Here is a 12,952-nt window from a genome sequence, read left to right on the forward strand (position 1 = left end):
CAAGTCATAAAACAGAGCCCAGCACCTCTCCCTCCAGCAGTGAAAGTTCACGGACATGATATTTTACCAATAACCTTACTCCTTATCACACAAAACTACTATATGGTCCGCTCCCAATTCCCTGAGGCCAACAGAGAGGCCTAGATGATTGAATACCCCAGATAATCCCCAAACCTCATTTCAGCTAGTAACTCTAAAGCCACTCAGCTTTTCACCAGAGCAGCTGAAAAAGAGTCAAATGGACAGTTTGCACTTTATTTCCTTTTATTTCCCTTCTCCCATCTGATGAAGGCATTTATGTTCAGTGAAATGGCCACAAGGTGAGAAGGAAGAGAGAACAGGAGCCTGGATAATCCATACACTGGATCACACTAGCCCTTAGATAATAGGGAACTGGTGGTATCTTGGGTTGTAAGCTTCTTGAGGCAGGTACTGGGTTTTATTTGATTTTTGTATTTCTAGTGCTTAGCACAATGCCTTCTTCAGAGGATAGAAATCATAGAATATTAAAGGTGAAAGGGACTAGAGGGACCATCTAATTCAAATTCTTTGTTTTACAGACATGGAAATTGAAGCTCAGAGAAGTTAAATGATTTACTCAATGTTTTCTTTTATACTGCAGGTCAAATCATGGCTCACATTTATATAGGAAATAATATGTAGTAGTCTCTTAGTATAACATAGAAAGCTTAGGTGTTCCACTTGTTAGCCTATAACAGTATTAGTTATAATGACATTGTAGCATAGTAACCTTGTGCTGAATGAGGTCATAACCTAGGGATCCCCAAATGGCAGAGCCTGCCTTGATTGATTTCAAGATAACAATTACCATGGTCCACTTTTCAATTAGGTGATGAACAAATTTATGTTGTCTAAGTCTTCCAAAGAAATCCCACCCTGAATAACTGAGGAAGCTGAGAATGGAAATGTATTTATGTTCAACATGTCCTGGAGTCTGTTGGACTCAGGAATAACCCTCCTTCTCCTATCTCCACTTTCCATCCTAGGTCTGGCTCAACTCATGCATACTGCCAGATGGACCACAGAGTCCCCAGTGTAATGCTATAGGCCAGCACTGCCAGCAAGTAGATTCTGAACAGCAGCACATCCAGCACCGAGCCCACCCGTAGCCAGTCCCGGGCAATGTCCCGGCACTTATCCTGCTTCTCCAGGAAATGCCGGATGGTTGCCAACTCCTGAAGTAGCCCATGTACTACCACAGAATTCTCCTGGGGTGGTGGGGAAGGGTTTTCCCTCTCTGATGTACTCTTCTCCAAGTCCTGAAGCCCTCCCAACCTGCTGCAGTGGTTCATTGTGGCTGAAAAAGGGATAGAGAATTGGAGTTGGAGGAAGAACAGGGCAAAATGGCCTGAGGACTATACCAAATCTTTACATTTGTATATTATTTGTATAGTATTTTGTATTTTTCAAAATGCTTTCATATACATCATCTCACTTGATCCTCACAATAATCCTGTTAAGTGATCTGGCGGGCATTATTAGTCCTATAAGGAAATCTAACCTCAAAAAGGTTAGATTTATGCAAATTCACATAGCTAATTAATGATATAGCTATAAGTAGGACCCAGATTTTCTGATTCTTCATCCAGTGCCTCCTCAGCTTCACCACCTGAGACTGAAGCACCTACAGGAAGGCTGTTTATCAGCAGGGGAAGAGAAAAACTAGGTGTGAAGGCAGCAGGACTAATTTACAGTTATATGATGAGGGAGAATTCAAGCTGGCCAAAATCTTGCTTCATTGACATAAATTTCCAACCCAGAAAGAGGTGAGGAGTCAGAAAACCCAAGTTTCTGTCTTAGTCACGCTAATCATTGTATGATCTTGGGCAAGGCATAGATCCTCTCTTAGTCTCACTTTCTTCATCATTTAAGTAGGGACACATCTGCTCCCCTTATCTCTCAGAATTTTGGAACTCAAGGGAAGATCTTGGATCTCTTTGAGGTAAGGTGGTTCTAGAAAAGACAGCTTCTTATCATCATTGTAAAAGTGCTCAGGCTATGGCTTACTTGTCAATGACAGTCCCTAGTTCTAATGGATATTTATGAAAATTCCTTTGGCCAAAACAGTAGAATGGTCTGACAGAATGACCATACCCAATGAGACTTCAAGTCCTTTTGTGCCTAATTCTATGGGGTGTTCCCCACATCTCTATAACCTGGATATGTGGGGGTTTCCAGCAAAGGACAGAGGACCCACATATATGCCCTCAGCCTGCAGTCTGTCTCTTCGTCATTAATATGAGGTAATAGTGGGCCAAAAATCCAACTCTGAAGCCTTGCTATGGACTCCTTGGTATGTTAGGACCCTCCAGAGGCATCCTATTCTGTTTTCTGTCTCTGGATAGTACTAGCTCTGACTCAGACAAAAAAGATGTGTTCTTTCTTGTATAAATCAGAATAAGGATATGAGGGGAGAGATTCTGAGCTTTACAGAGAATTACAATTCCTTACCTGAGCACGTGTCATTCTCAGTGGGATGGGAGGGGACTGTGGGTCTTTCGAGGGCTGAGGAACTATGATATGGCTGATCCTGGAGGCAAAGAAGAACTGCAGCTCGATCAAGCACCAGATGCCGAAGCCAGGCAGGCACAGGAGGCTGGAATTCTTGCCTGTGCACCAACCGTACGATGAGGATGGTCTCAGTCAGGCTGATCACCAGCAGGGCCATGCACACCACAAAATAGACACCTGGGCAACCCCCAGGAGGTTTGGGGTGGGGAAGAGAAGAAATACATGAGGTCATGGGCAGTCATCTCTGCTAGACTGAGCCCTTTCTCTCCTCCCCTTTCCCACCAATAACAAGGAGTGGGTCATACCAATGAGTGGGGTGCCAATAGCTGTGGCTGGAAGCGTATCAGACACGATGATAAGGAAGACAGAGTAGCCCAGGAGGAGAGTGATCTTGAAGGAGACCCTTTCACCACTGTCTGGGGGCAGGTAGAAGCCTACGATGTCCATGACCATGAGGAAAATGCTGGGCAGCAGTAGGCTGACAGTGTAGAAAAGGGGACGCCGACGGATGACCACCTGGAAGCAAAGAAGGGTGTCTGGGGGAAGCCAGGGATGGACAAGGTCCTGGACTTATAGAACCTGACCCTCATTCCCTAGGACTACCTAACAGATTTCACAGAAAGGAAAATGGGTAGATTGCATATTCTGTGGGCATAGACCAGTTGCTATTTGCAAGACTTCATTAGAATTTGGTGATGGACATGGAAGAACAGCAGAGAATCAATCAGAAAGAGTTGTTAAATCCTTTTTGGAAGCTCACCCAGCAAAAAAGTGTTTTGGTCAAGCCATTCTCTCTTTCTGCCTCCTCATCTACTGGGACATTTCTGCCAACTTCTTTGAATTTTTTGAGGCTGTCTAGAGAGCTTTATTACACTCCTGGGGAGTGGTCATACCTTATCTGAAACTTAAACTAATGTTTGCCCCCTTGGTATTTTCCTGAAGCACTGAAGTTGTCAAGAGGGGTCTCTTCCCTCTGGGATTCCCCCCCCCCCGGGGTGTATTGTGCCAGCACATTGCCCACCCAACCTTTGTTCTACTCACATAGAACTTCATCTCTGCATAGCTGTTACTGGTTTCAACACTAAACTCCTGAAACTGGGTTAGCACATGCAGAAGTTCCCATTCTCCCTGGTTCATGAAGACGCTCTTATCAAGCTTCACCATTTCTGGTAACCGCCACAGGGTAATGTTGATGTCCCGGACTTAGCAGGAATAAGAAAAGGAGGGAGAAAGGAGGTTGGCTGGATAAAGGAGGATGATGGTGAGGAGGTCTTTGTTCATCCGCCCAACTTCTCTTAAGACATAATCCATAATACTTTTCATCACAACCAGTCATAAGCTAGAATTGAGGTGCTTAGGTTTAAATCCAACTATCAATCAACAAACATTTATGCACTACTATGTGCCACTGTGTTTTCTTTATGCTTTTAAATACTGAACAAAGTCTCATTACCTTGGTCCCTTATTTGGAGAGGGTAACTCCAACAAGAACAAAAGAAGGAGAAGCACACTTTAGTTAAATACAAACCTCCAAGGCCAAAGACTCTCTGCTTCCTTATCTTTGCCTCCTAGATTCCCCGGCTTCCTTCAAATCTCAGCTAAAGTCCTATGTTTTGGAAGTGACCTTTTCTGATCTTTAATGTTAATGCCTTGCCTATATTGAATATCTCCAATTTATCCTGTTTATGCCTTGTTTGTCCGGTTGTTTCTAGTGGCCTCCCCGATTAGACTGTGAGTGCCTTGAAGGCGGGGACTGTCTCTTACCTTTCTTCGTATCCCCAGAATTTAGCATAGTGCCTGGCACAAAGTAGGAGCTTAATAAATGTTAGCTGACTGGCTAACTGACTTTGGGCGAACTGTGCTATATATGCTTAATCCAGGGGACAAATTAACCTTATGGTCAGGTATCAGGTACCAATCCATGAGAGTTTATGTTAGTGATCTCCCTCCCCCACCTCCAGTCTCCTCTTTCAGTACTTTACAGAAAGGAAAATAACAAAGTCAACATTCTTCACTACTAGAAAGATACCTAGTATTGGGCAATACACCTTTCTGCAAGGCAGGTTTAGAAATCTGAAAGAGGTTCAGTCTATCATGATAGTATTATTTGGGTATTTCAAAGAGGACAAATAGATCCCTGGGTCTTCTCTCTGTGATTTCTGTAGGACCAGGCCGCCTTGGCCCTTGGCCTCAGTCTAGCCCCTCCACACTCACTTGTGTGAAGCCAACTGGTGAAAGTCAGTGAGCAGTTTTGCACATCGAAGGGAAAGTTGTAGATGTCCAGGCTGCAGGCAGTCACTACCTGGATGGGCTTGTAGTTCTGGACCTCTCCCTGGTGCCGAACGTACACATATGGGATGTTTGGGGATTTTCCGACATCCACACTGCCCAGAAAAGAAGAGTTAGTGTTTGAAAGGGAGAAATTACTCCAGAGACAACCTGGAATATCTACTCTGATGACTTTCAGTGAGTATGGAAAGGGATCTGGGAAGTGGTGGGTTAATTAGAGAGATCCTGGCTGGCCCATTTCCCCACCTCTTATCTACACTCTTGGTGGTCTTTCTGTCATTTCCAGGGCAATCAAAGACATTGTCCCTAAATGTTCTACCATTACTAATTACAGGCCAATCTGGACAAGCAAAATGCCTCACTGCCCACAGTGACCCTCCAGTCCTTGGATTACTTTATAGGGGACACGGCCCTATAAGGTGAGTCCTCAGCTGCTCATTCCCAGTGGCTTCCACCCTAGCCCCACAGTGATTCAGATCCTAGCATTTACTGTCACCAGCTTCATGGCCAGAGGGCAGTGTATGTAAGTGGGGATGTCCAGGACATCCAAATCTAATCCTAACACCAGCTCTGCCCAGGCTCCTTAGGGCTTCCACTTCCCCCTCCTGGGAAATGGGAAAAATTAACCCTAGAAGAGAACTAGAGAAATCAGTGATCAAAAAATAAAAAAGAGCTAAGAAAGCCCCACTCCTACCATCAGGAAAAGATCAGTATTGTTCTAGACTGCCCATTATTCCCCTTGGGAATAAAAAGGAAGGATGAGAAGCTTGGACTTTTTAACCCTCCACATCCAGCTCTATACTACTAGATGTCCAGAGAGAAAAGTTGGAAAAGATACTCAGGGACATTGCCTCATCCTCTGAGGAATGGGAGGAGGAGCAGGATGTCTCTCCTGGAGGAAAGCCTTCCAATGAAAAACAAAACAAAATAAAACAAAATACCATTCTGTGTTTCGCATCTCCATCAGAGTTGTTTTTTCTAGAAGTCCAGGCAGCCACTCCCAAGGCAGCCTGGATTAAGATGATCACGTTGAGAACTCAGAATGGGGCTGCACAGCTGGCTGACTGTGTTTGTCTTACCCGAAGAAAGTGCTGGAGTGATTTGAAAAGCCCAATGGGCCAGCACTTGGTACAATATTTCTGCCCCACCCAGGTACCTGAAATTCTACATTTACAGAATCACTCCTTTGGGTTAAAACTCTCCCCAACTCCTATCCTCTTAAAACACTGATACTTTTAGAAAAGAAAACATTCACTGATATATCTAAAGGAAACTATTTTTCTCTCTGCCAAGAAGGTCCCTAGGCCTAAATTGGGTATAGAGTATCTGGAGTAGGTGGATTGGGGTGGGAAGAATGAGTCGAAAGATGGAATAATTGCTACAAAAAGGTAGGTAGGGCTACGGAAGACCAACATTAATTATATAACAAATTGGAATGGCAGCCGTTAGGATCTAGAGCCAAAGTCAGTAGAAACTAGTGTCCTCTTCTGTTCCCAGTCCCCATACACAAGCCCTTGGGGCCAAGACTTACAATTCATTGATAAGGATGTCTGGGACCCAGATACAGTCAATGGGGATGGACAGCTGGGTGATGTTGTCAAAATCTTCAGGATTCCATTTGAGAAACTCATCAATCCAGAACTAAGGGAGTGGGGAGAAAGTTGGTGAGAGACAATCACTGGTAGCCCTTGCTACCACAATAAGGATATGCTTAGCACCCTGTTAGGGGACATTATTACTCTTCCTCATGCCTTCCCGTTGACCTAGAAGAACGATTAGCTACAAAGGGATAGAGCTCTCCTCCTTGGAAATATGTACACAAGGGTGGCAGAAAAAGTACTGGTTTTCCCTCAAATTATTAAAAAATAAATGAACCACTGCCAGCTGTTCCCTATGCCACCTTCAACTCCATCCATAACACAGCCTTAACTGACAATATTTGAATCTTTCTAGCAAATAACTCGCTCTGTCATGTGGGATAGACAAATATCCCTAGGGACACAAATGGGAGTCTTTGGTCCTTGTAGACATGGTCTTGGTGTCCCAGAGGGAGAGAAGCTGGAGACTAAATGTTCTGGAGTCATCCTCTCCTTGGGGAACATTTCTCCTGTGCCAGACCACAGTCTTCTTTATACAGTCCATGTCCTTTCTATACTACCTTCTGACACCCAGAGGGCTCCTGGAAGGGAAAATGACTGAGGCAATTAAGACCTTAGCCAAGGGTGTGTGTGTGTGTGTGTATGTGTGTGTGTGCGCACGCTTCCTCTCAGAGCCAAAAAGGTCCTTTGGTCAAAATTGGGTACCGAGTATCTGGGGCCAGGGGGGAGGGGAAAGAATGAGTTGAAAGATGTCACCTCTAACACCCTGAAAGACACATTCAAAAAGCTTGTTCAGTGATCAGAACCAGGGCTGTAACTATACATGCCAACCCACATATAAGCACTAAACTGGAGAAATTGGAAAATTGAGCCATGAAATCCATCACAGAATTGGTAATATCAGAGCGGAGAATCTCAGTCAAATAAGATAGTCTGATGTGTCTTCTAACTAATTAAGATCTTGTGAGTCATTGGATTGAGAACTGTAATGAAATGTAGAGATCATCTGGTCTAATCTTCAGATTTTTCAGATGAGGAATGTCAGGTTCAGAGAAGTTTTCACCTGCCCAAGGACACACAGCTATTAACGAGCAGATCTTCAGACCCCATGTCCAGCGCCCTTTTCACTGAATCTTGTTGCCTCTTTACACGGTGCCCAGGAGTGGCTCAGGAGTATGTCATTTTGGATCCCATTTTGTCCTTACTTTAACAATAATCACACCTCTGATTAGAAGATGTGATTCTGCAACCCCCATGAAGAAACAGATAAATGCCAACTAAGCCCACCAATCTAGGATCAGACCCAGGGATATTCATACAACCAATTTAGTCAATGTGTTATGTAGGGAGTGAACTGGGAAACAGCCAGGGATTTGAGGACTATGTAGATGAAATAATCTTACTCCAATAAATCTGGCTAGAAGCACCCCTTCCCCTATGTTCCTGTCTTCCTAAACATGTAGGACTCTTGAGGAAAGTGGAGGAAAGGAACATCATTGGGAAACAGAGTCCCCATTCTCAGGGAGGGAGGGAGGGTGAGTGAGGGGCTGGACTGCTCACCTGCCTGTACCAGATGTAAGTAGTCAGCACTTGGTTCTTTTCATCCTGTGAGACAAAGGGGAGACAAGAGACAAGTACAGATTAACAAAGAGTGCCCCCTATCCCAGCTAGGACTGAGGTGCTAACTGTCTACAGATGTTCCCTCCATGTACAAACCCCAGGGAAAGAGCTATGCTCTACCAGAAAGACCCCACTTCTAGGAGAGGTGGAAGGTTAAGGGTCTCAGGGGAGTGGATGTCTTGCCCCATGTAGACTACATTCTATCTGGGGACAGTTTGGAAGGGGACTGCCCTTCACTAGGGTAACTAAAGAGAGATGATTTCTGTGTGCCTGTTGGAGAGTAGAGAAGGGGCTATGGAAGGCTGTTCTTCTGCCTCTCCTCTGCCCAGACACCCTCCTTCCACAAATAAACACACATGCATGTGCACACATGTGCAGACACACATGCACATACACCACTGCATCTTTGCACATTATTACTATAGTTTTTCTGTCTGCCATTACACAGCACTGTACCCCAACTCCAGCTAATTGTAGCCTTCACTGTGTAGCACTGTAACCTACCTATTCATTTCCACTGACCCTCTACTGTCCAACATCATAGCCCTTCCTCTGCCCTGACCATGGGCATTTGAATACTGTGCAGCTGTCTGGTATAAACATTGGCTCAGAGACTCAGTTGCATTTTCCACCCCCTGCTCCCCGGCCCCAGTGCTTCTGTCAGGTCTCTCTGGTCCTCTTCTCTTCCCAGAAGGGTGAGGCCCTCTGCTCAGGACTATGTTTAGGGGGCAGGGTAGAGATAGATAATTACCACACTGAGGATAGCATAGATCATGACATCAATGGACACAGTGGTTGGCTTCCTCCAGTCCCGAACAGGCCGGACGCTCTTCTTGTAGTGGGTCAGGAGGTGGTCAGACAGTTGCAGCAGAGCTGGCTTGTTGTTGTTGGCTGCTTTGGTGCCTTGCTTCCTCCTGGCTAGAAAGATGTTCAGGGCACAGTAACAAGCTAGACGTTTACCTAACATGGTTTACCTAACACGTTTTCTAACATGGTACAGACCCACTGCCAGCCCTACTTACTTTGACTTTAAAGGTTTCTGACTCCACAGTTCTAACCCTACTCCCATAAAATCCTATTCACTAGAATTATTCCTTTGAATTAAAATATCCTATTTCCAGAAGGCTCTGGCTAAAATGCAAATATACTTTGTGGGAAGGATAAATCATTAATCTGTTATCAGAGCAGTAGGGGAAAGTTAATACAAGTCAGATAAGTTGTGAAAGGGGAACGGATCAAGGAATAAAAAGTTTTGCATTACAGGGCCTTGATTAAGATGGGTAAGTTGGAAATAGCTCTACATAGGTGACCTTGGAGACTTAAGGGACAGCATGAAGGCAGTAGGTACCTTTCAGTGGAGCTAGTAAGGGCTAGCAGAGAAGGCTGCGGTGGGAAAGACACCAGGGGCTGTCTGCTTCATAAATATGGCCTAGGAAGGTATAGAAGGTATGGAACTTAGGAAGGTATGGAACCTATGGAAGGTAAATTTCAGTGTCTGGGGTAGCTCTGTTGCACACTCCCCAAACCTTGGCCAGATCCATGGTGGAATCAAGGTAAGTAGGTTTTCTAAAAAAACTGTTCTCTTCTTAGATTGTAAACCCCTCAATTTCTCTTCTGGGAAATAGGGAGAGGTCATATTGTGGGATTCTAACAAGGATGAATGAAAGGCTTTATAGAGTGTTTTGATATCCTGGATTCCCGCCCCCCCCCCCCCCACCGCCCTGCCCCAACAATTGTTACTAGTGAATAGGCTTCAGGGGAGTGTTATAGAGAAGGCAGGATCTTCTAAACCTCCAGTAGGTTCTCTTATATGGGGTGCAAAAAAACTCCAACAATTAAGTCCAATGCTTTACAATAGTAGATTGTGGTTTAACTAGTATATGAAATAATTCTCCAAGTCACTAATAATATGAGAAATGAACATTTAAGTCTCACTTCCTGGGAATTTTTCCCTGCCTCTTCTCCACACCCTCAACCAAGCCTATAGCAGTCTCCTTTGACCTTTTCATTTGCAGCCCAAATAGGTCTAGTGTCTAGTAAATCAAAACAACTCTCAGGTTTTTACCCCACACCCAGCAAACTGGGCAAAGGATGGGAATAGTCAGTGTTGGAAGTGTACAGGCAGGTACACTAATGCGCTACTGCTACAGAAGTGAATTTGTCCAATCATTCTGGAAATTAATTTGGAATTATGCTATAAAGAAATGACTGAAATGCTAATACGTTTTGCTCCCACTGCTAGGCATATACCTTAAGGAAGTCGATGGTTTGTTTTTTTTTTTTTAAAAAGGTCCTTGGAGCATTTATAGCAGCACTCTTTGTAATATTAAAGTGGATGGCCATTGATTTAGAAATAGTTAAATAACTTGTGATAATGTAATGAACATAATGGAATACTACTGCACTGTAGGAAATGGTGAATACGGAAAAGTATGGCATGAAATATGAACTGTTGCAAAATAAAATAAACAGAATCAGGGAGACAATATATATGACTACAACAAAGTAAATCGAAATAACAAAACAATTGAAACTGAATTCTGGGGAAATGTAGTGACCAAGTATGGCTCCAATGAAGAGATGAGAAGGCACCTCTCTCCTTTGCACGGTGGAGGACCACGGGTGTGGAACACTACATATAATGTCAAATTTGGCTGATGTGTTGGTTAGTTTTGCTGAACTTTTTCTTTCTTTTTAAAAATTTCTTGTTATAAAGAATGGCTCTCCAGGAGGCAAGGGTTACTGGCAACTATAGTTGACATAAAAACATGGGATGTCAATAACAATTCTTAAGAATTTTAAAAGAAATGTTATACTATGGCCCAGTGAGGCACAGGGCACACCCTGCATATTAAGTTTTACCACACTGAACTTTCCCTCTTACTGTGATTAGCCAGTGTTCTCCAACAGGCTTTGCTTTAGGAAACAATTTGTGAAGCCCGGAGGAAGTAGAAAGGGAGAATGGGATTCTCCCTCTCCTTCCCCCCCCCCCCCCCAGGGATTATTCTTTGCCTCTCTCTGCCCCGATGGATTTTCAGACTGACTCAGGAGGAGGAGAAGGGGAAAGAGACTTGAAACTAGGGCCTCCATCGTCTTAGATAAAAACTAGGCAGAGTCCACCAGTCTCTCTAGGCAAATATGTCAGAAAGAGAGAACTGCTTTCTCATCAAATACTAATAAAAGGATAACTTATTTACATAATGCTTTCCAGTTTAAAAGGCAAAACAAATAGATTAATAACCACAATCATCACGTTTCTCATTCCCCACCCCCACCCCAATGTTTCTGCAAATGACTAACAGAGGGGAAGAAAATAATATTCATAACCCTTTGACGTCTGCTAGGTACTCAACTGACACGTAATTAGCCAAATCCCAAGACTGAGTGGAAGAACGGGGTAGGATGGGGGAACACGTAGGGAGAACGTTCATCTCATTTAAACATCCCATCCCCAGCTTCAACTTTCCAAACTTTCTAGCTCCGGGAATGGAAAGCCCAAAGTTGCACTTCTCCACCCGGCGAGATTGTGTGTGTGTTAGCCTGTATGACTCTCTTTCCAAATGTAAAGGTCACTCTTCCCAGCCCGGCCCGCCCCTTTTTCCTCCCCTGGACCTGGACTAGGGCATCCACCTGTCATCCTTCGTCTCGGCCTCTGCATTCTACGCTTTCCACCTTCCTTCCCCTCCCCACCCCACCGCACCCTGCAAAGCACCAGCCTTTTAACCTAGAGGACTTATCCAAGTCCCTGCTCTCGCTACAGTCTCCTGGCCAAGAGAGCAGCGGAGTGAATGCGGGGGCATCTCGCAGTGGTTTCCCTCCAAGAGCCGACTCTGCGCCAGCCTACAGAACTTTCCCACGAGTCCCCTTACCTTCACATGGCCCCAGGAAAATCAGTAGCAGCAGGGCAAGGAGCACCTGCCGGAGGGACAATAGCATGGCCGCGGTTCTGCTGGGGCGTCTTTTCTCTTTGTGTCCCTTCAGGGCAAGCCTTCCCCCCAATCCGCCCCCAAATCTTGTCCCAGACCCGCCCCCTGGCTGTCTTCGTTGGGTGCCCACTTCCCACCCCGCTGCCCACCAGACCCCACCGTCCTGCACTCTCCTCCTCTCCTCTCTCCTTAGAAACTCTAGGGAAGGCTCCGCAAGTTGTAGCAGCCGTGCGCTTCCCAGCCATCGGGGTTGAGAAGCCACTCGGTTAATCGTGCATCAGGTTTCAGGGCTGGAAAGGGAGGGAAAGGGAAGGGAGGAGAAGAGAGGGGAAGGAGCGGAAGGAGAAGAGGGGAGGGGAGCCCACCCCGGCTGATGTCATGCAACGGAAGCTTCAGAACTCAGTCCCCAGACAGCTGGCCTGCCTCTCTTTCCCCAGAGTAGAGTGGGGGGTAAAGGCGGGGCGGGCGAGAAGTAGGAAAGGTAGTAAGGGGAGGAGGCTGCCGAGTCTTCCCAGGGAAGGGGTCTGTGCACGGGACCTTTGGCTCCAAGTTGCCGCCTTCCCCATTATATTTCTCTACGCGTAACCTAAGAGTAAAGGTTGCACTGTCTCCTGGGAAACCTTTGGACCAAGTTTGAGGAGATGTAATAGTGGGCCCTGCCTTGGCCTACTATGGCCCTGTTAGCTCCACTAGGGGTTCCTCATGCAGAGAGGCACAGTGGAAACAGGAAGGCTCTACGCCTGTCTTTATAACATCACTTCTCTTAGTGAAAACCTTCTTTTCCTCTAAGTTTTAAGAAAAAAGAAAACCCAACTGTGACTCTTAACTACAGAAGCAAAATGGGTATGAGTTTTCATTTCATATGTAGGTTTACTCAATAAGTGTATGCCTAACGAACTAGATGTAAATAATAATAATAATAATGATAAGTAGCATTTATTTAGCATTTTTAAAGTTCGCAAAACACTTTGCATATATTATCTCATT

General features: G+C 45.0%; 1 protein-coding gene across 1 annotated transcript; it reads right to left on the reverse strand.

Moving 5' to 3' along the window:
- Positions 1–1,019: 1,019 nt before the first annotated feature.
- Positions 1,020–11,975, reverse strand: HTR3A (5-hydroxytryptamine receptor 3A). Its single transcript, XM_036746716.1, has 9 exons — positions 11,909–11,975; positions 8,791–8,957; positions 7,980–8,024; positions 6,353–6,462; positions 4,747–4,916; positions 3,574–3,734; positions 2,838–3,048; positions 2,473–2,709; positions 1,020–1,318 (listed from the first exon to the last, which is right to left on the reverse strand). The coding sequence occupies exons 1-9, from the start codon at positions 11,973–11,975 to the stop codon at positions 1,020–1,022; spliced, it is 1,467 nt and encodes a 488-aa protein (XP_036602611.1).
- Between the last annotated feature and the right edge of the window lie 977 nt (positions 11,976–12,952).

The sequence above is a fragment of the Trichosurus vulpecula genome, chromosome 2 (genome assembly GCF_011100635.1).
Source record: "Trichosurus vulpecula isolate mTriVul1 chromosome 2, mTriVul1.pri, whole genome shotgun sequence".
Classification (NCBI taxonomy): Eukaryota; Metazoa; Chordata; class Mammalia; order Diprotodontia; family Phalangeridae; genus Trichosurus; species Trichosurus vulpecula.